Source organism: Hyaena hyaena, unplaced genomic scaffold, assembly GCF_003009895.1.
Source record: "Hyaena hyaena isolate Hyena2069 unplaced genomic scaffold, ASM300989v1 scaffold_1171, whole genome shotgun sequence".
Classification (NCBI taxonomy): domain Eukaryota; kingdom Metazoa; phylum Chordata; class Mammalia; order Carnivora; family Hyaenidae; genus Hyaena; species Hyaena hyaena.
Window position 1 is genome coordinate 306143 of NW_024081805.1, and position 24532 is coordinate 330674.

General features: G+C 42.2%; 2 protein-coding genes across 2 annotated transcripts in view; one reads left to right on the top strand and one right to left on the bottom strand.

Annotated features, from left to right (window-relative positions):
• Nucleotides 1-617: 617 nt before the first annotated feature.
• Nucleotides 618-22942, bottom strand: CUNHXorf58 (chromosome unknown CXorf58 homolog). Its single transcript, XM_039222649.1, has 8 exons — nucleotides 22720-22942; nucleotides 19707-19850; nucleotides 18569-18668; nucleotides 16199-16293; nucleotides 15662-15773; nucleotides 9601-9732; nucleotides 3176-3405; nucleotides 618-789 (listed from the first exon to the last, which is right to left on the bottom strand). The coding sequence occupies exons 2-8, from the start codon at nucleotides 19829-19831 to the stop codon at nucleotides 618-620; spliced, it is 966 nt and encodes a 321-aa protein (XP_039078580.1). The 5' UTR covers nucleotides 19832-19850; nucleotides 22720-22942.
• A 65-nt stretch (nucleotides 22943-23007) lies between these two features.
• The window catches only part of APOO (apolipoprotein O), a 58488-nt gene continuing 56963 nt past the window's right edge, over nucleotides 23008-24532 (top strand). The window contains exon 1 of the mRNA XM_039222650.1: nucleotides 23008-23246. Coding sequence (XP_039078581.1) covers nucleotides 23238-23246 — 9 coding nt within the window. The 5' untranslated portion in view covers nucleotides 23008-23237. The remainder of the gene's footprint in view (nucleotides 23247-24532) is intronic.

Below are 24532 nucleotides of genomic sequence, written 5' to 3' on the forward strand. Positions count from 1 at the left end.
CCTTTTTCAATTCCTCATCTGACATGGGTTCAGCTTTCACGACGTCAAAAGATGGGGAGGAGATGACTGACTGTTTTTGCTTTGTACGTGGTGTATCTGTCTGTGGGTCCTAGGCAGAATTATAAATAAAAGTGAAAAAAAATTTTGGTTTTTACTACTTTGTTTTCATAGTGACTCTTTATACTTAGCCTCATCGTAAAAAACTTAGAGTAGATTCTTTAAAAATTACAAAGTAATACATCAACACATGTTAGTTGTCAAGGGAATGTACTGAGGGTGACTTTACACATATAGCTTTTATAAGTTTAGATAGTAATGGCTTTTGTTTTGAACAGTGTCGTGCTGAATTGACAGTGTCAATGTACAGAGACGACAATTTTTCGTTGCTGTTGTTGTCGTTTGGCACCTCATACTGATGCGGAGCCCAAACAGCTGGTATTTGTCAGGTTAGCTCTATTGTTTAAGAATTTTTAAAACATGTGGCACCAAGAGGAACATAGCTTTAGACTATCTAAGTAAGATACCAAGGGTCTTTCAACCTTGAACTTGGAGGTTAGGAAAATTCTACTTATAGAAGTAGAATTACTTACAGTTTGAACAATGAATTCAGTACAAGTTTAACTTACAGTCCCCACAGAAGCATTTTTTTCTTTAGCCATCTTATATGCTTTTTTCATTTTTTCAACTTTCATTTGAGCTTGCTTGGATCGACGACCCAGATGCTTAATTTGACTCTGTTGTCGGTAGGGCCGATACAAAGGTTGGATAGTTGGAAAGGATGTAGGGCATCTAGAAAAGATTTGTATTATAGACAGAAAAAAATGCACAAAAGAACATTTAAATGTAAAGCAAGTTCCCTATTTTATCAAAGCATCTTCTAGCAAATTTATCATAGACTTCAGTTTTTGGAGCAGTATTGCATGTAACTTTTTAGGCCAAAGTTATCATTTCTGCTTAAATTTCAGAGCATAGTTCTTTATCTGCCACCTATGAAGGTTGTATAAATGAGGATGCAGACCACAATGATGATGAAAATTATAAAACATGGTATCAATTTAAAATCAGTTTTCCTGGAAAACACTGTGTAGTAGCCACTTGAATAATTTTTTAATATAGCATATACTAATACAAAAAACGAGTACATTTCATAATGGCTGAAAAAACAAGCTGTTTTTATGAGTGTTGGGATCAGATACAGGTGGTGCCCTGGCCTCGGCCTTACCACTGGAAAGCACACAGGCCCAATGCCCAACTGACAGCATCGACCTCACTCAGCCTGGGAGCTTGCTTGTGAAAACAAGAGCCCATGTGTGGAGAAAGTGCACAAGAATTAATAGCTCTTCTCCTAAGCAGTGTTTAGCCAATGACTGCTGGGCATTGGTGTATAAATATCCCAACTCCCTTGCCCCCGCAGGATAAGTTGAGTATCGTGTTCTACAATGGCTTGGACAGTCCCAGGAGGGATGAAACTCGACTTACCCGCAGAGATAACTCGCTTGCTAACACACACTGTTTAGGCAGCCTACCCCTCCCTGTGTCCCTTTCCTTGATGGTTCTGAGGATCACCTCCCAAATAAACTACTCATACTCAAATATGTGATCTCCCAGGAGATCCCAATTTAATAATGCATTCATAGAAACCTGTAAGAAAGTACTTTTCCCTCTTTAATTGATTTAGAATTTGGCTACTTAATTTGGCTCTTCCAGTGATTCATTCTTAGAAGATCAGTAGCAAGAGTTCAAATAGCAAGGAGCTTAGGGTTATACATTGTGGCAGAGAAAATTACATCATTTATTTGACCTTGGTGGTAATAGGGTTAAGTTCTATATTCAGTGCGTTTATGGATGAGTTAGAGAAAATCTATTTCATGATGACAGACTGCACCCTACACCAGGCCATCTGTCTGGCAAATGTATAGCTTTGATCATAAAATACATGAGCTAAATTATATTATTGGGTCAGCACCACTCATCTCTAGCCCTGAAAAAAAGCAGAGTGTTTGCCTGATCCTGGGTCACCAGTGTCTTCTTCGTGTACTAACAGAGTAGTTTTTCATTTCAAGTGACTCTGTGGAAATCGACTACCAATATATCCTCTTCAATCTGATTATCTTTTTCTTTTTCTTAAGAAAGCAAGCTTCATTTGTAAATAAGATGGGCTAGGTGAGACTTGTAACAGAAAGAAAAAAGGAATATAATGAGAACAGTCATATTCTGTGCATACTGTTTCAGATCATAATACAGTCTATTCTGCTACAACATGAGTTTCTATGATGTGAATTGGCTCACATGCTATTGCTAAAGAAGGGAATAATGTCACTGTAATTTACATGCAATTTGTCTTCAAAAAGGAGAGCCAGGATAGCAAGAGTAGAATTATAACCTTCGGCAGAAAAGGAAAGAAGGTCCCCAGCTCTGTGAGGCACAGGCAACATATTTAGGAAAACGAGAATTAGCACCTGCCTCTAAGACTCCCTCCCCACAGAGGCACTCCTCAGCCTTAGGGCCCCGCCACCATACTTCCCGCCTTGGGGGAGGGGAGGTTGGTTATTGGCAGGTTGCACGGACTCTCAGACTCTCGAGTCCCCTTACAAGGCAACCTGCACTAGCCCAGGGCCGCACTTCCATCTGCATTAGCTCCGCGCCCACTATCTGCTCTAATTAAAGAGACGCCAGCATTTCCACTCGATTGTTGTACATGTTTCATGTTTTCCGTGATGGCCTCCAGCCATCCTGAACTGCCTGTCTGGTGGTACAAGTTATCTCCCCAGGTTCCAATTGTCCTTTTTGTTAGTGTTCTGTTTACAAAGATGCATAAGTTTTGAGCAATCTGGCCCAACCCTGTTTCTCCCATATGCTCTATTATTATCTTTCATGAGCTATTTGGCAGAACGTGAACATTTTCAGAAATGCTCCTAGTGTTGCAACCCGGTAAAATGTCACTTTTACCTAACTTCATTTTTTTTTTTTTTATTTCTAGAGAGAGAGAGAGACACAGCGTGAGGAGGGGAGGGTCAGAGAGAGAGGGAGTCACGGACTGAAACAGGCTCCAGGCTCTGAGCTGGCAGTCAGCATAGAGCCCGACGCGGGGCTCGAACCCATGAACCGCGAGATCATGACCTAAGCGAAAGTCGGACGCTTAACCGACTAAGCCACCCAGGCGCCCCACTTTTACCTAACTTCAGAAACAATTTGTAGCTGGTGCTCATGCATCTCTTCTGTCTGTGGCTTCTGTAATAGATACTTCATTTCTTTTTGTAGACGGTTTGAGATTATTCCAGACTCTGCATAATGAACTATGTCATATATTATCATTGTCCTGGGGATGTTTTTGAGGTTTAATTTTCGCCAGCAGTTATTTCTGCCACCATAAAATGCAGGGGTCTCGTCCAGAAGACTGGAGTACTATATGGAAAAAATAGGGAAGAATCATTGGTTACGGGGACTCTAGAATGTTTTTAGACACATTTCTAAAGATTCAAATGTCCAATGTGACTTCATTCAAAAAGCATTCCTTGATCCCAACCCTGAACGTTATCGGCAACTTTCTTCTATGGCTTCCTACTGACTACTTTATGTTTTAGCTATCTGGGCACTTGCCCCCCCAGCCCCGCCTCCCCAGAAGGCAGGGTCTTTGTCACACAGTATCACGTACACAGTACCACACTCATGAAATCTTTATCTAATGAATAAACATTAAAATTTTTTTTGTTTTTTTTATATTTGAGAGACAGAGAGAGAGAGCAGGGGAGGGGCAAAGAGAGAGAGAGGGAGGCACAGAATGTGAAGCAGGCTCCAGGCTCTGAGCTTTCAGCACAGAGCACAAAGCGGGGCTCCAACTCATAGATCGTGAGATCATGACCTGAGCCGAAGACGGACGCCTAACCGGCTGAGTTATATTTTAATGGCAAATGTATGATCTGCATACCTCGTGGTACTTGTTCCTAGCATGCTTGGTTGAGAGGACACTGGCATAAGCCTTCTTAGAAATAATGAGTTCATCTCTGGTACTAAGTGGTAAATTTCACTATTTTCATTTGTAGTATTCATAGATAACCCACTTTTATTTATTTTCTGAATTTATATTACAAGTTAAAATGCAAATACATATAATCAATTCAACCTTATAAAATGTTCATTTAAGAAATAAAAATAGAGGGGAGATTGGGTGGCTCAGTCGGTTGAGCGTTGGACTTCAGCTCAGGTCATGATCTCACTGCTCGTGGGTTCGAGCCCCGCGTTGGGCTCTGTGCTGACAGCTCAGAGCCTAGAGCCTGCTTCACATTCTGTGTCTCCCTCTCTCTCTGCCCCTTCCCTGCTGGCACTCTGTCTGTTTCTGTCTCTCAAAATAAATAAACATTTAAAAAAAATAAAAATAGGGCCAGGGGCACCTGGGTGGCTCATTTGGTTAATTGTCTGACTTCGGCTCAGGTCATGATCTTGTGGTTCGTGGGTTTGAGCTCCGCATCTGGCCCTCTGCTGTCAGTGTAGCTAGCCTACTTCAGATCTTCTGTCCACACCTCCTGCCCCTTCCTGACTTGTGCACTCACACTCTTTCTCAAAAATAAATTTAAAACTTAAAAACAACTTGAAATAAATAAATAAAAGGAATAGGGTCAGAGGGTCTACAATTCTGGGAAAGAGAATATCAGGTAGGCATTTAGGGGATATCACACACACACACACACACAAACACACACACACACACATGCACACACACACAAGCAGTTTTTCTTTTGATTATTTAGGCAGGTACAAATTTTCATCACTACTATTCGATTGAATAAGCCCAATCCTCCAACAACAGTTTTCCATTTCAGTTTCCACAGTATAACTTAGTAATAGTATAAAATGCAAACTTTGCTGAGAGCTCTTCAGTCCATAGACGACTACATGAATAATAGAGGTGCATGGTGATTAGTGACAAGTCAGGTCCCTTCTTCCAAAGTGTGTCAGTGATTGGTTTATCTGGATCTGCTTTATTCACTTCACACACACACAGCAAAGTATGTAGTTGCATCACCTCTTTGTCTCCCAGTGATAAGCGCACGTGACATTTACCAAAAAACAAAAAGCAAACAAACAAAAAGGATAATCAAAAGAACAAGCCAGCAGAGAAACAAAAAGCGATAATGTTGGAAATGTGAATGAAGTTCTAGAAGAAATAGGTGACCAAGGGGATAGTGACACTGCCGTCATTCAAGAGCTTGTTGATGGGCAGATAGAGGAACTCGGTGAAGGTGAACTTACCAGCATAAATGAGGAAAGTGGTTGTGACAACAAGGATGAAGCTGTCTCAGAGGAAGTGACGCTGACAAAAAAGATACTTCACAGTACAGGAACTTTGAGAGATTTCACAACATTTGAAGTGCAAAGGATAGGGGCACCTGGGGGGCTCAGTCGGTTGATCATCCAACTCTTTTTAAAAACTTTTTTTTAATGTTTTACTTATTTCTGAGAGAGAGAGAGCGATTGGGAGGGAGAGACAGCGTGAGCAGGGGAGGGTATGAGAGAGAGGGAGATACAGAATCTGAAACAGGCTCCAGGCTCTGAGCTAGCCGTCAGCACAGAGACCAATGCGAGGCTTGAACCCACGAACCATGAGATCATGACCTGAGCCGAAGTGCAACGCTTAACTGACTGAGCCACTCAGGCACCTCGAGCATCCACCTCTTGATTCCAGCTCAGATCATAATCAAGCCCTGAGTCAGGCTGAGCACTGACAGTGTGGAGCCCACTTGGGATTCTCTCTCTCTCCCTCTCTCTCTGCTCCTACCTCACTCGCTCTCTCTTTCTCAAAATAAAGAAATAAACATAAAAAATTTTTAAATAGTTTATTGTCAAGTTGGTTTCCATATAACACTCAGTGCTCATCCCCACAAATGCCCTCCTTCGTGCCCATCACCCTCCCTTCCCCTCCCCTCCCCATCAGCCCTCAGTTTGTTCTTGGCATTCAAGAGTCTCTCATGGTTTGCTTCCCTCCCTCTACCCCAGTATTTTTCCCCTTCTTCTCCCCACAGTCCTCTGTTAAGTTCCTCCTAATCCTCCTATATGTGCAAACATATGGTATCTGTCCTTCTCTGCCTGACTTATTTCGCTCAGCATAACACCCTCAAGTTCCATCCACGTTGCTACACATGGCCAGATTTCATTCTTTCTCATTGCCATAAACATAAAAATTTTTTAAATAAAGTGCAAAGGATATAATGTTGGTAGGTAATCTAAATTTAGGATTGATGGGGGTGGGGAGATGGGAAAGTGGGTGATGGGCATGGAGGAGGGCACTTGTTGGGATGAGTACTGGGTGTTCCTCCCAATAAATTTGACAATAAATTCTATCAAAAAAAGAAAAGGAGCAGGATGATTCACTGAGGCATAGAAGAAACGCTCACTACATATCGTAAGTTACATGAGAAGAACAAGAAGGCAAACACTGTTGAAACTACTCCCGATAAACTGTTTTTTAAAGCTTTATTGGCATTCACATCCCACATAATGCACCCATGTAAAGTGTACAACTCAATGGTTTTTAGTATATTTACAGTTGATATGTTTTTCACAAACATATAAAACACTTTTGATCCTCAGTGTTCCTAATGTTTTAAATTATAGTGTGGTAAATGTTTTGCTTTTCTCCCCATTTTCCTATATAACAAATAGCAAGAGAGTTTTTAATGTTTTGACAAGATTTTTTTTAAAGGCATGAAACAATCATGATTTTTTTTACCATTGATTATTAAATTTGCTTTGCACGGTTTCAGCTTGCACGGTCTTTTTTTTTTTTTTTAAAGATTTTATTTTTAAGCAATTTCTATACCCAATATGGGGATTGAACATACAACCCTGAGATCAAGACCTGCACACTCCACTGACTGAGCCAGCCAGGCACCCATGCATGGTCGTTTTTAGGGCCCTGCACTACCGTGAGAAGGGAGCACTGTCTGTATGCTTTCCTTGCTGACAGTGTAGTAGTAAAATGGGTAAACATCTCAGAACCGTCAATGACCTACTCTGAACTTAGCTATGTGACCTTGGGCAAGTTTTTAAAAATCTTATTAAACTCCATTTTTCTCATCTGTTAAAGGGTCACATAATTTACAGAATTGAAGATTGAAGGAGATAATATGCAAATAAAGAGCTAAAAACAGGGCTGTGTCCATAAAGAGCTCAATAAATGTCAGTAATCATCACTTCTCTCTCTCCCAATATGTCTATCTGGGGACTTCTTTCTATGACACCAATCCTTGGCATAGCCACAGTCTGCAAGTATGTGACCCATGTCCTTAGCAAAGACAGTTGGCATCCCCAAGCGCTACTTATTTCCTGGTTCAATTCTCTCATTTTCCAGGTTAAGGCTCTGAAGGAAAGAAAACATGACTGGGAGTCTTTAAGGCACTGCAGTAATTTCATGTGTGATACTGATGCAACTGAGTGAATAGTTATTATGAGCTAGAATTTTGGGATCCCTTGTTTCTTTAGGACTTGTAAAAAGTGGCGGTAATAATAGTACCTACCTCTTAGGATTGTTATGAGAACAAAAGGAGTTGGTATTGCATTAGCATTTGCTATTATTATTATTATTATTATTATTATTATTATTATTATTATTTAGGTATCTCATTTAAGTTCCCTGATTTAGCAATGCTGTCCAACCTGTTATGCAAACCAGAAACCGAGGAGCCATGCTGGACACCCTCCCTTAGCTCGCCTTCCTGTCACCAAGGCCCCACTCATTTTCTTCTCTAATTATCTCTTGTGGCTCTAGCCTCACCGCCCTCCACCAAGATACCACCATCTCCCCTGAAATACAGCAGGAGCATCCAAACTTGGAGGAAGCTCTTGCTGTCCTCGAATCCATCCTCTGTGCTGCAGCCACACGGATCTCTTCCCTTACCAGATTAGATCACCTTGTTTCTTAACACACTGCACCAGCTTCTGGTTGCACACAGGATCAAGAAAAAGAAAGACACCTCACTCTGGTCCAAAGGGCCTCCTGAAGCTCTCTTACCAGCCCTCCAGGCCGCCGACACGCCAAAGTCTCTGCTCTCTCTTCTCCAGCCCGACAGACCTGCTCTCAGGCCCTGTGGTTCTTCCGGCTACAGAGGCTCTGCCTGGGGCGCAACACCTGCTCGGCCCCAGACTGAGGCCGTGACACATTGTTGACTGCCTGCCCGTCCACCATTTCCCACTTCTCCCTTGCCTCCAGAGCCCTGTGTTGTTTTTCAAGTATGGGGCAGTAATATGTTCCAGGAAGGAGGGCCCCAGCATATGAACCGTGACTGTTTGAAGTCAGTCATGGAAGAGGCTCCCGGGTCCCTTTATCAGTGATTAGTTTAGGGGGAGCAGGGGATCCAGTTCTGACCAAAGGAACCTGAGCGGAAGTCTGCTGGGGGCTTCTGGCAAAGACTTCTCTCCTTGAGATAAAAAGGAAAATGAGGCTTAGGAGTCCCCTTGTTCCTGCCTTTGGAGGACGTTGAGAATGTGATAGTCATCTTGTTACCATGTGAAGGAAGACTGAGAGCACTGGAGGGCGGCTGACCCAGAACCCTGACGTCCTCGAGCTGCTGCATTAGCCGGCCCAGGACCCACCTATCTGCGCACTCCTGACAGGAGACAATAAATGTCTTTTGTTGTTTAAGCCTCTTGTGGCTGGGAATATCCTCTTACCTGTAGCACGCGGCATCCAAACAATAACAGAACCCTTCATTACTAGGTCACATCTTCATCTTGCACTATTTTAGCACCATGTGTTTGACTTTTTGACTTTTTTTGCTGAGATAAAAGTCACATAATATAAAATTCACCATTTTAACCACTTTAAAGTATACAATTCAGTGCTTTTAGTAAATAAACACTGTATCACTACCATCTAACTACAAAACATTTCCGTCACCCCCAAAAGAAAGGCCACATTCAGGAGCTATCACTCCCCAAATGTTATATGTCATATATGTCAATTTATATGTCATATTACATGTCAAATATTATATGACATATAATAAAAAGCCAAATATTATATGACTCCATTAATACAAACTACCCAGAATAGGTAAATTCAGGGAGACAGAAAGCAGCTCAGTGGTTGATAGGGGCTAGAAGGATGGAAGAGTGAGGAGTGACAGCTTAGTAGCTATGAAGTTTCCTTTTGGGGTGACAAAAAGGTTCTGGAACTAGAGGGGGGTGGTGTTTGCACAAGATCATGAATGTATTTAATGCCAGTGACTTGTACCATTTAAAATGGTAAATCTTCGGGGCACCTGGGTGGCTCAGTCAGTTAGGCATCTGATTCTTGGTTTTGGCTCAGGTCATGATCTCATAGTTTGTGAGTTTAAGCCCCATGTCAGGCTCTGTGCTGACAGCATGGAGCCTGCTTGGGATTCTCTCTCTCCCTCTCTCTTTACCCCTCCCCGCCTTTCTCGCTCATGTGCACTCCCTCAAAATAACTCAACATTAATAAGATAAGATAATAAAATGGTAAATTTTATATTGTGTGTCTCTTGCCACAGTGAAAAAACAGGTATGATCCTTTCTTCTTGGAGTACAAGGCCAGAAGGCTTTTTTAAAATTGTTGTTTCTAATATCTAAATCTTAATTCCTTACTTGCATGTAATCTTTCAGGGTGACAATATCAATTTCATCGGTTATTTTGAACTTCTGGAAAAAACGTTCATCTTCCATAACTTGATGACAAAATTTCTTTTTCCCCATCATTTTGCAAGCATCAGCCACTGCCTACAAAGAAAACAGAAAAGAGACTTTTAAAACAGTAGTATAACAGCAGTAATTATCAGGGCACACTTCCCATCTTGCTTCTGATAAACACATGAAATCTTGTTCTTTCCTTCTGGCAGCTTGCTGGTCAATAAAAAGACTGTATTTACAAAGAAAATACTGTATAGAAATTTTTAAACCACTTAAAATTTGTTTCCATAACCATGTCCACATAGTTTTAAAATGTAGCTGGAGCAGTACTGAGTCTACAGTCCTCAGAGAACCACATTTTTTAAAAATCTGTTCTTCCCCCTTAAAAAAAAAAACATTCTTTTCCCTTAAAAAAACAAAACAAATCTCTAACGTCCTTCGTGCTGTCAAGGCAGAGAAAACGTCCTTGGTTATTACATAGGTCGCCCTAGGAACTGCACTGAAAGGAGTCACTGGGGCCGCCTCTCTTTCATGTGTTAGTTAATCCCTCACCCCCAGATGGAAACAGGGACGTTTCAGATTGCTTAGACTTCCCTCTCTTTCAGACTGCATTTTCAGTGGCCAGAGAGGAGCAAAGCGTTTTTTTTTTTTTTTTTTCTGTCTGAAATGTCAGCATTTTGTACTCAAGGAAAGCACCTGGGAGGGCAGAGGGAGAGGAATGATGGAAAATACGGAGGTCCCAATCTCACCCGGCCCTATTTGCACCGTACCCTTCCACATCCACCCATCCTTTGCTGAGAGCTATACATAGACTGGGAGTAGAGACAAGTACTCCCCAATCCTTGTTCCCACCCCCCATAAGTATGTGCTGACTCCTCTAACACATATTTATATTACATATCTGTGCTTCTTGCCACAAAGCATATGTTTATGAGAAGGGAGACTGGCCTAGATGAAAATCCAAATATCTTTGGATTCCAGATTAGTCTCTCTTTTCCTTTGTATCTCAGAATGTGTATTTGTGAAAGTATGGGAACTCTGTGTCATAATGTAGATATGAGGCCGGCTGAGACAGGATAGAAATTTGGAACCTCTGTTCTTCTTTACTTAACACACAATGTAACAACGAGTCCGAATGTATTTCCCATTTCAATTTTCACTTTTGTTATTGAGGATATTTCTTTTTAATTTATTTTTCTAATTCCAAAGCTTAGCACACAGACATGTATGGGAAAGGAAAGAATATTCAAATGGTTGTAGTTTTAGTCCTAATGTGCCATCCGGAAGGGACAGAAACAGCTTATGTGATGGAACCTTCCTTTAGGCAGATCATCTTTGTTTTCTGTTTCATTAGTTTCTTTATACACTACGCATCTAAAGAAAAGGCAGTATTGGCACAGATCTCCATTACGCTTTCTTGCAATTAATTTCCTGTGGGTTCTCATTAACCATCTTCACAGTGATACTAGAGGTAAAGGCAAATAAAATGTATAGTGAACAAGTCTGAAAGCCATATAATTTCTGCTTTGAGGATTTCTTTAGATATAACCGTATTTTACTTTAGCTCGAGTTACTTAGTAAGAGTACTTCTTGTCAGTTCCTCCCCACTCTACTCCACTCAGCCACCACCCACAATCCCTCCAAGCCCCAGTTTCCTTATTTGCACAGCACCTCAGCTGTGTGGCTCTGCTGTGTCGGGCCCAGCCCAGTATCCAGCCAAGAAAACCCTATGCCTGGCAGCGCAGGGCAGGCTCACTGCCCACTTGCGACAGGGGTTTGAAAAAAGTTTGCCCTCCAACGGCCAGGATGTTCTTTCTCAAGCATCTGCCGTCTATGGCCAGATTCGGGAAAGTACTTCTGGGTAGGAAGGGAGGATGGGAGAGAAGAGCCCAGCGCCAGGTGAAGGGGAAGGGAGGAAACTCAGCAAGAAGCCCAGGACAGCAGCCAATCAGACTAGAATTCAAGAGGCAGGTTCCATTCTTAGTGGGTGAGTCAAAAGGTCAAAGGGGGCATCTCTAAATTTGACACCTCCTCTGATACCTGGCATCACTGTGGCCCAGAAGCCCCCACTGCCCTACAGCTCCATGCTGGCCCAGATCAACACCTGTGCTTGTCAACTTACCCTACTATCTCAAGTCACTTCCCCGGCCACCTGGGAATTCTCTCTCCAGAAGCTAGCACTAGCTGGTGTCTGCACGGGAGCCGCCTGTCTGGGTTTGGAGCAGTTCAATGACGTAAAGGCTCAGAACTAATAAAACCACCACAACCGCTGGTGTTGTTTCAGTGTCCAAGTGTGCACGGGGCAGCGGACAGACTGAGAGGTATTCGAATCTCGGTTGGGCTTCTGACAAGCCCCTGCAAGTTCCAGCTTCCTCGCGGACGGAATGGGCACACCTCACCGGAGTCATCAGGGGGCCGTGTGAGATAACACACTTAGCGGGCCTCCTGACTCAAGAGTGGTTAAGAGCGCAGGCTCTGGACTCGGGATTACTGGGATATTGGTTCCTTCACTTTCTAGATGTGGGATGTTTTTAAGTTACTTAGTCCTTTAAAACTGAGGATAACAACAGGCTGTACATTCTAGAGTTTATGACAATGAAATGATAATGCACACAAAACGTTTAACATAGTATTTGATAGCACTCAATAAGGGCACCTAATATTAATAATAATGTTTTTCCTTTTTACATACATGCCCAATGCTCAAAAAGAACAGGGATCTTCAGTTTAAACTAATGGTTGCTGGATGTTAATGTTTAAGAACTGGCAGGCAGTCAGAGGCATTCCAGGCCATGGTGTGTGCGGCGGGCACCTTTAGTGCTTGTCAAACTCCATTGTGCCTCTGGTCATCTGGGGGGTCTTGTTAAAATGCAGGTGCTGATTCAGTGGGTCTGGGGTGGGGCCTGACAGTCCACATTTCTAATAAGTTCCAAGGGATGCCAGTGCTGCGGGTCTGTAGATCACACTCTGAGTTGCAAGGCTTTAGAATATTCTAAATATACTGGGAGGATGAACTATAGTGACAACCCTCTGAAAATAAGCATTGGCCTGAAAATAGATCATCGAAGTAGGTAACTGAAGCGAGATCTCTTTTTTGTCCATGTGGCTATCTGATTGTTCTAGCACTATTTGAACTGACTCGGCACCTCTGATGAAAATCAGTTGGTCATGTATGGGTGGGTGTATTTCTGAATTCTCTACCCTATCTCACTGATCTACATGTCTCTTTATGCCCTCACGACACTGTCAGGATCATTTCAGCTTTTTAAGTCTTGAAATCAGCTAATGTAAATCTTTGTCCTTCTCTAAAGTGGTTTAGGCTATTCTAAATCCTTTCACTTGTTTTAACGCGCGCGCGCGCGCGCGTGTGTGTGTGTGAGAGAGAGAGAGAGAGAGAGAGAGAGAGAGAGAGAACGTGAGACATACCATTGGGAAATGGTAAGGAAATGAAACTAGAAATGGAAACAACAACTAGGGGAAAGAGAGAACAATAGCAAAACTCTGTGACACTCCCCTTCTTCATAAGGGAACTTAGATTACATGTCTGAACTAAAACTGACTTATTTATTTCATATTAAGAAGTAAGTGGGGGCACCTGGCTGGCTGAGTTCATAGAGCATGTGACTCTTGATCTTGGGGTTGTGGGTTCAAGCCCCATGTTAGGTGTAGAGATTACTTAAAAATAAAATCTTAAGAGGTGCCTGGGTGGCTCAATTGGTTGAGTGTCTGACCTTGGCTCAGGTCATGATCCCACGGTCAATGAGTTCGGGCCCTGCATTAGGCTCTGTGCTGACAGCTCAGAGCCTGGAGCCTGCTTTGGATTGTGTCTCCCTTCTCTCTCTCTGCCCCTCCCCTATGCTTGCTCTCCTGCTCTCTCTCTCTCTCAATAGTAAATAAATATTTAAAAAATAATAAAATAAAATCTTTAAAAAAAGAGAAAGAAGTGAACTTAGAAAAGTTGGATCAGTTTGCTAAACACACAATTTCTACATTCAAAGGACCTGAGTAAACTTACAGGGAGAAAAATTCTACTTCTACAGCTTTTCTATCAACCATGTATCCAAGTGTTACCAGAGTTTGTTATGAAGCTGAACTAAAGGAAAAAAGGAACTCTAAACTGTTCTCTCATGTTCTGATCATTTAAATCTCCTTAGAATATTTAGTGAAAAACTCAAACTAAATAGTACTATCACATTTTTATAATAAGAACAAAAATTTTTAAAAATATATTTGTGTAAGTATTTTTTTGGAAAAAAAAAAAGGATACACAGTACACTATTAACAGTGATCACCCCAGGAAAGTGAAAGTCACAGCACAGAGAGGAAAGGCACGAGACAGTTTTCGTTTTAAAAAAATCTCTGTGCTATTTCCTTTTTTTCAAACAGTTACTTTGTAATTTAAATAAAAATTGAAGTTATTATACAGCATTTTAATGAGTTTTAAATATACACACAGTGCTTTCCAGTCACGACCTCTAAGTTTCTCATTTGCTCCAGCCTGTGGACAGTAGGGGCCACCAGGGGCAGATTCAGGAGGCTTTCAGTTCCTGGAAAAGTCTCATTAGGTAACCTCAGAAAACCAAGAACTGATGACATTTTATAAGAACAACGATACGCTTATTCTGTACATAAATGTGGCATGGATTTATTCCTTGAATGTAGGATAAATATCAACTTTTGCATTTGAAGTTATTCTATGTACGTGAACAAATATTGTTTCTGGAACACAATATTCCATATGAAACCACATAGTCCATTTGATACATTCTGAAACTGAATTTGATTTTCCCTGATATTGCCTGAGAACACAAAGAAAAGCAGTCTCTTTTTCTTTCTAATATTCTTCAGAGAATAAATGCTGTACATCCCGGATCTGGTCAGAAACTCCCAGGGGCGCCTGGGCGGCTCAGTTGGTTAAGCGTCTGCCTCTTGATTTTGGCTCAGGTCGTGATCTCACAGTCTGTGGGTTTGAGTCCAGCATCGGGCTCTGTGCTGATGGTGTGGAGCCTGCTTGGGATTCTCTCTCTCCCTCGCTCTCTGCCCCTCCCCCCTTCCTTAAAATAAATGCATAAATATATTTAAAGAAAAGAAACTCCCAGGCTGTATGGTCTTCTATCCTGAACACATTCCATTACTGATGATTTCAGATGGACCATACTTTTCATGTAAAATATTTCCAGAACCCTACAGGAAAATAGCCTTTGATGTACAGTTTATAAAAGGCTAAGTATGAGAATGCACATGTGTTCCTTAATTAATGTCATGTATAAGGGCCAAAGGAGCAAAACCTACACTACAGATCCTTGTTATTAAAAGTGGGGTCCATGGGCCAGCCGCAGTGGCCGCACTTAGGTACCAGTGAGAAATGCAGAATCACAGGTCCCGTCACAGATCTAATGAATCAAGAACTACATATTTTAAGTGTATTTATTTTGAGAGAGAGAACAAGTGTGGGAGGGGCAGAGAGAGAGGGGGACAGGGGACTCAAAGCAGGTTCTGTGCTGACAGCAGAAAGCCCAATGCAGGGCTCAAACTTACAAACCATGAGATCATGACCTGAGCCGAAGTTGGACACTTAACCGATGGAGTCATTCAGGCACCTCAGAAACTACATTTTAACAAGATTCTCAGATGATTCCTATGCTGTAGATAGAATTACAGTATATGTACCAGTATATATACCGAGAACTTGGGGTGTTGCAGGGCTTAAACCCACGAACCCTGAGATCATGACCTGAGCTGAACTCGGACGCTTAACTGAGCCACCTAGGCACCCCCAAAATTTTAATACAAAGAAAAGTGATGAGTATTTTTAGAGCCATATATAAATAATTCATTCCAAATATTTTTTAGATAATAAACAGAGACACTCTGAAACATGATGCTTAAAAAAATACTACCCGCCTGCTGGGCTGTTTAATAGTGAAATAACTTAGTCTGTACATTTCAAGTGCAATTCAGATGCTACACAGATGTTAAGAAGCTAAAGTAACATAAAATGTACATCATGAAACATCACCTCACTTGATGGCTTTAAGAACTTTTTTCCACTGAAATACTTGTAACCATGGCCTTCGGTATGGAGAAAAATTTTAAATACGATGACAGGTGGAAATGTTTCACCACTAAATCTGAAATAAAGACCAAAAATTAGTCATCTGGCATCAGGCTGGGGGCTTAGTTACTTCTCCTCCGTGTACCTAAGATATAGCTCCCATAGTTTCCTGCATGCGGGGTAAAGGCTACACCAGAGCACAGAAAGAACAGGTAACGGAATGGATTACCAAGATGAAAAAGCCACACTTCGGTGTGTGCGCCCACAACTATTCTCATTCGTGTGTCACACTGGACACATCATGGAAGCTGGGCCGCTCTCAAGGCAACTTCTGGCCAAGAGTCAAGCCTCTGTTTCTCCGCATAATAAATGTAAATAAGAACAACACACTTACTCTGTAATTATACCCTGAGAACTTATGAGGACTTAAGAATATAAATTTCTAAGGTTTCTTCATTTTAACGAAGTGCTTCTTGCAATAAATCAGTATAGAAATATTACCTGAATCTGACTTTACACTTCAGGCTAGGATCTTTCACAAGCTTAGCCTCTAAGGGGCTCACTTCCTTCAGTATTTCATGTGTCAGATGAAGCTCCTGAAATGGATGATGATGCTATTAAATGGAAAATGGTACCCTGCCCAGACGTAATTTACTGAAAATAACAGAGGTGGCATGGTAAAGTGAACAGTACACCAGACTTGGTGTTCCAAAGACCTGGGTTCTAGTCTTGGCTCCTTCATTTATTACCTGTGTAGCCTTGAGTCAGTTACTTCATCCTTTTAGCCTCCAAGTTTGAGTAGGTGTTTCTCGTTGAGATCCCAGGCATTGTTTCTTCCCTCTGACAACACTTTTCACAATGTACTGTAATTAACTATAAACTAATCTGTGTCTTCTACTAGACTGTAATATGTGTGAAGGTATGGGATAGTGTCTTTCAATTTACCATGTATTCCTAGGATCTAATGCAGTCCTTGGAATACAGCAGGTGCTTAACAAATATTTGATATTGAACGAATCACTTAAAATGAGGAAAATAACAGTAATGTCACTAGCTTTTAAGCACCTTTTATATACCACATACTCTGTCAATGTGTTCTATACATAACCTCATTTCATCTTTACACCTCAGCAATATTATTCAATATTATCATTCCTATCTTTCCAGTGAGCAGGCTGAAACTCTGGGAACGTCTGTAACTTATTCAAAGGCACACAGGTAATAAATGGGCAAGCCAGGATGCAAACATAGATCTTCTTGACTCTAAAGCCCCCACTCCCTGCCCCCATATAACCCTGCCAACATTTATGCCTATGACAATCACATAAAAATGTACACCAAAGGCCTTTTAGAATGACAAAGCATTATTAATGCAAGGTAGGAACTTGAAATGTCAGGATAACAGACTTTTAAAAAAAGAATTAATTTCCTTCTTTCTGTCACTCTAAGAGTCTAAAGTGATACCAAAACCAGTATTATGATAGTTAAATGCAAGTTCCGTATGTGAAGACAATGAATGGGTAATGGACCTGAAATGGTACCCGTTTACTTGAGTGGGTTTTCTCTGAGGGATTCTGCTTTTACTGGCATCAGAAATGGGTCTGTGGGTCAGATGGTGAAGAAGTGTACAAACTGCTCAGAGCTGCTAAAATTCCCTTAATGTGACTATTACTAATTATAGACTATTGTAATCAGGGGTGAGATGCTTAGAATACTTGGTACTGTATGAAGGAGAGCTTAATACTCTGCTGGCATTGCCAGAGTTGTTCTTTGGGAGAGTGGGGGCGGGGGTATCCACTTTTGGGGTGTTTTTGTTTTTGCTTTTGCTTTTTTCTTAAATAGGACCATATTACTCATACTGTCCTGCACTTGCCTTTTCTCACATAAGCCATCCTGGCTACCTTTGTTTATATCACAGAATCACATGCAAGGCTGCTACGTTTAACACTGTGAAAGCACCACTGCTTATTTAACCAGCATCCCATAGGTGGACATTATTTGGTTTACTTTCTTTGCTGTTACAAACAATACTGCGATGAAATGGAACATATGTTGTAGAATGGATTCCTAGAAGTGAAATTGCTGGGTGGAAGGTAAGGGCACTTTTTTTTTTTTAATTTTTATTTTTAGGAGAGAGAGAGAGAGAGACAGCGTGAGCAGGGGAGGGTCAGAGAGAGAGAGGGAGTCACAGACTGAAACAGGCTCCAGGCTCTGAACTGGCAGTCAGCACAGAGCCCGACGCAGGGCTCGAACCCACAAACCGTGAGATCATGAACCAAGCGAAAGTCAGAAGCTAAACCGACTAAGCCACCCAGGCGCCCCAAGGGCACTTTTATTTTATTTATTTATTTAAAAAAATTTTAATGTTTCATTTATTTCTGAGAGAGAAAGAGAGCATGAGCAGAGGAGGGTCAGAGAGAGAGGGAGACACAGAATCTGAAGCAGGCTCCAGGCTCTTAGCTAGCTTTCAGCACAGAGCCCGACTCGGGGCTCGAACCCACAAACCGTGAGATCATGACCTGAGCCAAAGTCAGACGCTTAACCAACTGAGCCATCCAGGAGCCCTGGTAAGGGCACTTTTAATTGAGCGATTTTTCTTGTTGATGATCACCAGCCTGCATCTTCATGTAAGAAATTGAAAGTTTTTAATGATCTTATTTTGGTTTCAGAAAAAGAAATGATAGGCACCCACGTCATTTACAAATAAATCCAGAAATGTTCGTTTGGGACAATCCTAGAACCGCATGCATTATTATTAGATTCAAAAAGAAGAGATTTAAAAAAAGGTTCCATGTTCTATCTTTACTTAACAGACCTTTAGGCTTATAAGTAATTAAATCTGCCAGAGAAAACAAAAAGCAAAATACATACTGCTGCACGAATTGTGTGCTTTAGGAGGTGAAATATTGTTTTGTCCATATAAGATAACCAGGCTCTCTGTATCCTTTGGGCTGAAATATCCTTTTTAGTTCTGAGAGGGACAAAAAGAAGTTAAGGTGAGTGAAGTAGTTTTCATTTTCCTAAAATCTTGGGGAACTCTGAATTTATGCTTTTTCCCCCTGCACTCTCCCATCCCCCACTGACCTAATGAGGAACATTTGGATGTGGTCATTTGCAGATCTAGTCAGAATGAGGATATAAAATATTTGAGAATATCTCCCTTGAGATATAAAAAAAAGCCCCAGCTAAAGCTTTATCAGCAAAAGGCATATATATTATAAATAAAAACGTGTGAAGGGACAAACCTGCTTTCTAGAAACATCCATAACCTAAAATGATTCCATTAACTGTTTAATAACAGTTAGTTCTTTAAAACACTGTCTGACTAGTCCAAGTGCTATGAAAAGAGCATGTAGAATACTCAAAGTTATAGTAGGTCTAATTTTCTTCTGGGAACAGACAACTATGCCCTAAAAAAAGAAACTCCCTTCTCTGATCTTCGCTTGAACCAGGCTCATCCCAGTCAGGTCACAGAATTATTTTACTTTTGATCATGCATCAGCACTAGTGAATTGTAGGGATCACCCTTTCCAACCCCCCCCCCCAATTCCGTCATTACCCCTCATAAGGCTGCATGCAAAGAGAGATAGGTACTCTTATATAATGTCACCAGTAGCTGGCAAATGCAGACTATAAGACAGAGTAGAGAAGGCCTGGAGTATGGAAACAAAGCTTTAAATCCTTGCTGATGCCATTCATTAGCTGTTTAACCTTATGCAAATCACTTACCTTCTCCCAGTGGCTGCTTCCTCACTTATAAAATGTAATAATAAGACTGCTTCACAGAGTTGTCAGGATCAAAGAAATGTGTGTTAACATGCTTTGCAAATTATGAAATACTATAATTATAATAATTACTATTCAATTCAAAAGTAATTTTAAAACAGACAAAAAACCCTCTAATTTACAAAACAAGAAGTGTTTGATGTTAGCTGGGTAAATACCGTAAATACCGTATGGAAACTGACCCGTTGTGGAAAATGACAAAGGGCGAAAGATGGCTACTTACTGTTGTAGTTCCTTTCCCTTTACAGTATTTGGCAAATGCACTTTGTGGTCTTTTCCTGAGCCTGGCTTATCTGGTTTCGGAACATCAGTCACTGATGCCTTTGAGAAGTGCTTCAAGCGCTTCATTTTCCTATGAAGAAGTACTCTGAAAGTACACAGATTCAGCATTTGAGGTCATAATCTATATTATTGCACTGTTTGGACAAAACTCAACGGCCATATGATTGCTGGGCTAATTCCAGAGCCCTTTACAAAAAGAAAGGCAACATGGATCTCTTAATGTTGCTCACAGTTTACATGCTTTATGCACTAAAAATATTCTGAGGTACATGGAAAAGACAAGCAGATCTATCCATAGCCTTCTAACTAGACTCTCAGTCTCCAGTCTGTGCGTCCAGCTAGTCCCTCTCCACATTGCAGCTGAGTTAATTCTGTAGACCTTACAGTAAACTAGCCTTCTCACTCCCTAACTTAGAATCTTTCAGGGACACTTCATTTCCTCCACACTGAAGTCCAGACTCTTTAGAATAGTGTTCCAGGCTTTTCTCAGTGTACTGTCTACTCTCTCAAATATCAAAATACCAACTTTCATCAGCATTCCTCTCCAGACTGTGAGAGCAAGAACTTGTTGCCAAAATCAGTCAATGTTTTACACACCTGTACCAGTGATCATGCCATTTCCTCTCCCTGGAGTGATTTCTCTACCACCAGCAAACATCAACTCAGGCTTCAAGACCCCAGCTAATTGATGCCTCTTCTCTGAAGTGCTCTTTTTCATACAACTGCTCACCCTGTCTCCAACGTCCCACAATACCGTGCGTGTTTTTCTTTTACGGTACTTCTCATATTGCATCATAATTTGTTTTCTTGGCTGTCACCCCAATAAGCTCGTTGAGGGTCGGAGGCATCTTGCTAACTACGGAGTCTCCCATGCCTAGTGAGAGTGGAAGGTTTTTACACGCATGTCTAAGAACTTTCCGTCCTGATTTTATCATGGAATAGCTGTGAGACTTTGGGCAAGTTCCTTAACCTCTCTGTAGCTCAGCTCCCTCCATGGTAAAGTGAGAGGCTGTGTACTAAATGAACTGATTCCACCTTTGGTTTTCCACCTTTGACACATTACTCCAGTTTGGATGCAGTTCCCAAATTCTAAGTCACTGCTTAGTCTCTTCTACTAAAGCAGGGCCTCTTTATCTTTTCTTTTGGTGCCATGGACCCATGTGGACAGACTCTTTTTTTTTTTTTTTTTAAGAGAGAGAGAGAACATGAATTGGGGAGAGGGGCAGAGGGAGACAGAGAGAATTTCAAGCAGGCTTCATCCCACAACTCTGAGATCATGACCTAAGTCAAAATCAAGAGTCAGATACTTAACTGACTGTGCAACCCAGGCACCCCTGGACAGACTCCTTCTAAGAATTATGTTATTTATTTTTTGAAGTTTATTTATAGAGAGAGAGTGTGTGTGCACATGTTGGGGAGGAGCAGAAAGAGAGGGAGAGAGAGAGAGAATCCCAAGCAGTCTTTGTGCACGGGGCTCGAACGCACGAACCGTGAAATCATCACCTGAGCCGAAATCCAGAGTCAGATGCTTAACTGACTGAGCCTCCCAGGCACCCTGACGAATTATGTTTTATAAATGCATAACATAAAATACATAGGATCACAAAGGACTCAATTATATTGAAATCACCGTCAAAATATTTTCAAAATCAAAATTATAAGAATTTGTTCTCTTTATGCATTAAATACAATGAGAGTTCTAAAAACTACTGTACTTGTAAAGTGGTGAGGAGCAGAAATGGTATGTCAAGATGTCCACCATGACTGTAACATTATATGAAAACATCTGTGCTTTCTACTGGTGACAAAGTCGCAGGTACCGCTGATACGATTGTGCTTTATTGCCTACACTATAATTGAAAGAAACGCTACAGTTCTGTTACAGATGAGTGAAAATAAAGTTGTAATTTCTTTCCCATCTAAGTTCATACATCCCCTGAATTGAGAACTCCTGCCCTGATTTATCACTATACTTCACACTTTTATATGCATGCGACATTCCATCACCGATGCAGAGCCTTCAGAGTCTTCTCAATATTTGTCTTTAGGGATACGGATGGGGATGGCTTTGAGTATACAATTCTCCTGACCAAGAGAAAATCAGCCCATAACATCTGAGAGTTAGACTGGCACTCACAGCTGGGCTTTGGTGTTACCCTGGCTTCCTGACACCACCCAACCCAGAGCAAAGCCAGGCTTACTTGAATTTGCTCCCATATCACCCAACTAAACCCCAAATCTTACTATATGTCTTTCTAGCACTCCCTTACTGAGAAGCTCCATTGTGCCAAGATGATGCGAGTTTTCCTCACAGCAATGAGACGTATACTCAACTTGTTCAATTACAAGTGGCTGAACACTTGTCTTTGGTCTTGGGCTGGAAGGCAGTGACATGCCAACCACACAAACCACAAAAATCTGCCAGATGCCGCCTGGATGAATTTACACTTTGTACGGGGTGAGGAAGCATCATACAGATTGAAATATGAAACCCCAATTATGAGACGCTATAACAATGATTTAGGTGAGATCACAGGCTTTAAAGGCACTGAAAAACTACCTAGGTTTGGATGCTGGGTTCCCACTTTTTCTGTGTGGCCTTGTACAAATTACTTCTCTGTGGCCTCCGTTTCCTCATCTACAAAACTGGGAATAATAATGCTCACCTACCTGGATTGTTGGAAATATTACATGAATAGGTGTAAGGAGCTTAGATCAGAGCTGAGCACATAGTAAACACTACATTAGGATTTGCTATTCTTGTTAATAAAATAATTATTCTATTTCTAGTAGTACTAAGGGACATTTGATTCCCAGTGACAGGCATATGTTAAGTAATTTAAAGGGAAAAAAAGCCAGGGCCTTTCGAGAGTAAAGGACATGGCAAATTAGATTAAATTTAAAACCTTAGGAACTTCCATCCCACGGTAAAAAAAAAAAAAAAATCTGAAAACCTTTTGTGAGATAAATCCAGGCCCCAGAGGTCGGCTGCTTCCGGCAGTGAGACTTTCGAAGCCTCCCGATACCGGACGAGCGCCCCCGCCAGGCGTCCTCGGAGCACAGGATTCCCAGCCCAAGTCGCTGGGCGTCCAATCGCTGACGCGAAGGCCGATTCCCAGAGCGGCGCGGCGCCGGGCACCTCCCTCCTCGCGCCCCCGCACACCGCCCACACTGAGCGGGCGCTTTCCTGCCGCCTAGCAACGGTCGGCGCAGGGGCGGAGCCTCCGGGAGGCGGGGCTTGCGTTCCCAGGCTGTCTGAGGAACGACACGCTGCACCTCGGCGACGCGGCTCCCAGACCAGGCTTCCGAACTAAGCTTTCGCGCGATCGAATTGGCTGTACGGCAGTCACCCGCACCGCGGCCCGCTTGAGGTCAGAGGAATCAGGGCCCCACCCGGCCGCCGTAGCCACCTCTCTGTAGTGGGCGGGGCCGAGCCCGGGGTGACCCCGCGGGAGCCACCTCTGCCAGCAACATGTTCAAGGTGAGAGTGTGGAGCCGGGTCACAGCTGTCACCGCCCTCTCCCGGCCTCGTGGAGCCCTGTCCGCGCTCTCGTGGGCCTCTCCGGGGGCCAGGGCCGGCTAGCCCGGAGGCTTTTCCCGCCTCTGGGCCAGCTGCGTCCCGACCCAATGGTTCTTTCACCGCTCAGCTAGGAGCGAGAGGTTCCTGGGCGGAGGCGTGAGATCCCGGGGTGGGCGGGTGGCCCTGTAGGTCTTGCTCTGGTGAATAAAACACTTTGAAAAGTTAAAGTGCCCCCACCCCAAAGTATTCACACACACACCCTCGACGGTGCCCTCGGGTTCGTGGTGAAGGAGAGGCCAGCTCAGGGCTCTGCGGGGTTCGGCTTTGGTTGCCTGGCAGGATCAGGTTTCAGAACCTGATGTGTGAATGGGGGAGGGTCACCTTCGGAAAAGCTGCTGCTGGATTTGGGCAAGATGGTATGGGAATGTAGGAATGGTTGGAAGGGGGGGAAGCTGCGACTTTGTTCCCCTCCCAAGTGAACAGTATGTGGTACAGACAAGTTGCCCCCCATTTTTCCATTTTACAAGCTCATGTCCTTTGAAAGAGATCGCCTTTCACAGTGAAGGCTTTGTTTCAAAAATCTGCATTTTAACTTGAAGCCATTATTCTATTTTTAAAAAAGTAAATGATGTTTTTTATCGTGAGAAACAAATCATAAGCTACCAGAAATTAGTCTACAAAATTGAGTCCTCAAGAAGCACAGGACCTGTAAAATAGTGCTAATGAAATCTCATAATTGTACTACTCATTTAAAGTTTTATTTAAATTTATTTACAAGTTTTATTGTGCTTCTTCAGTGGGCTTTGGGCGCATTAGGACAGGCTATAAAATCAGAACATGGATTCAGCCTTCAGCTGGGTGACCTTGGGCACATTTCTTAACCTTTCTGTGCCTGTTTTCCTCTGTAAAATTGGGGGAATAGCGTATACTTCACAGGCTTGTTATAAGGAATAAGTAAGTATGTTTAAAGCACTCGGATGAGTCTTCCGCATATAGAAGTGCCATCTAAGTATTGGCTTTTAGTTTGTTTTCAGGCAGCTCACAGTTTAGTTACTGTGACAGATCCCATAAGCAATTTACATTCATTTGATAAATTTCTGTTGAACACCTATTACGTGCAAGGAGTTCAGCTTAATTTTAGGGTTGCAACAACACAGGATGTGCTGTGATCGGTTTATATGGGTATCAACAATGTACTGTGGTAGTAGAAAGGAGAGCAGGATCTCCTGTGTGTCAGGGGTTCCCCT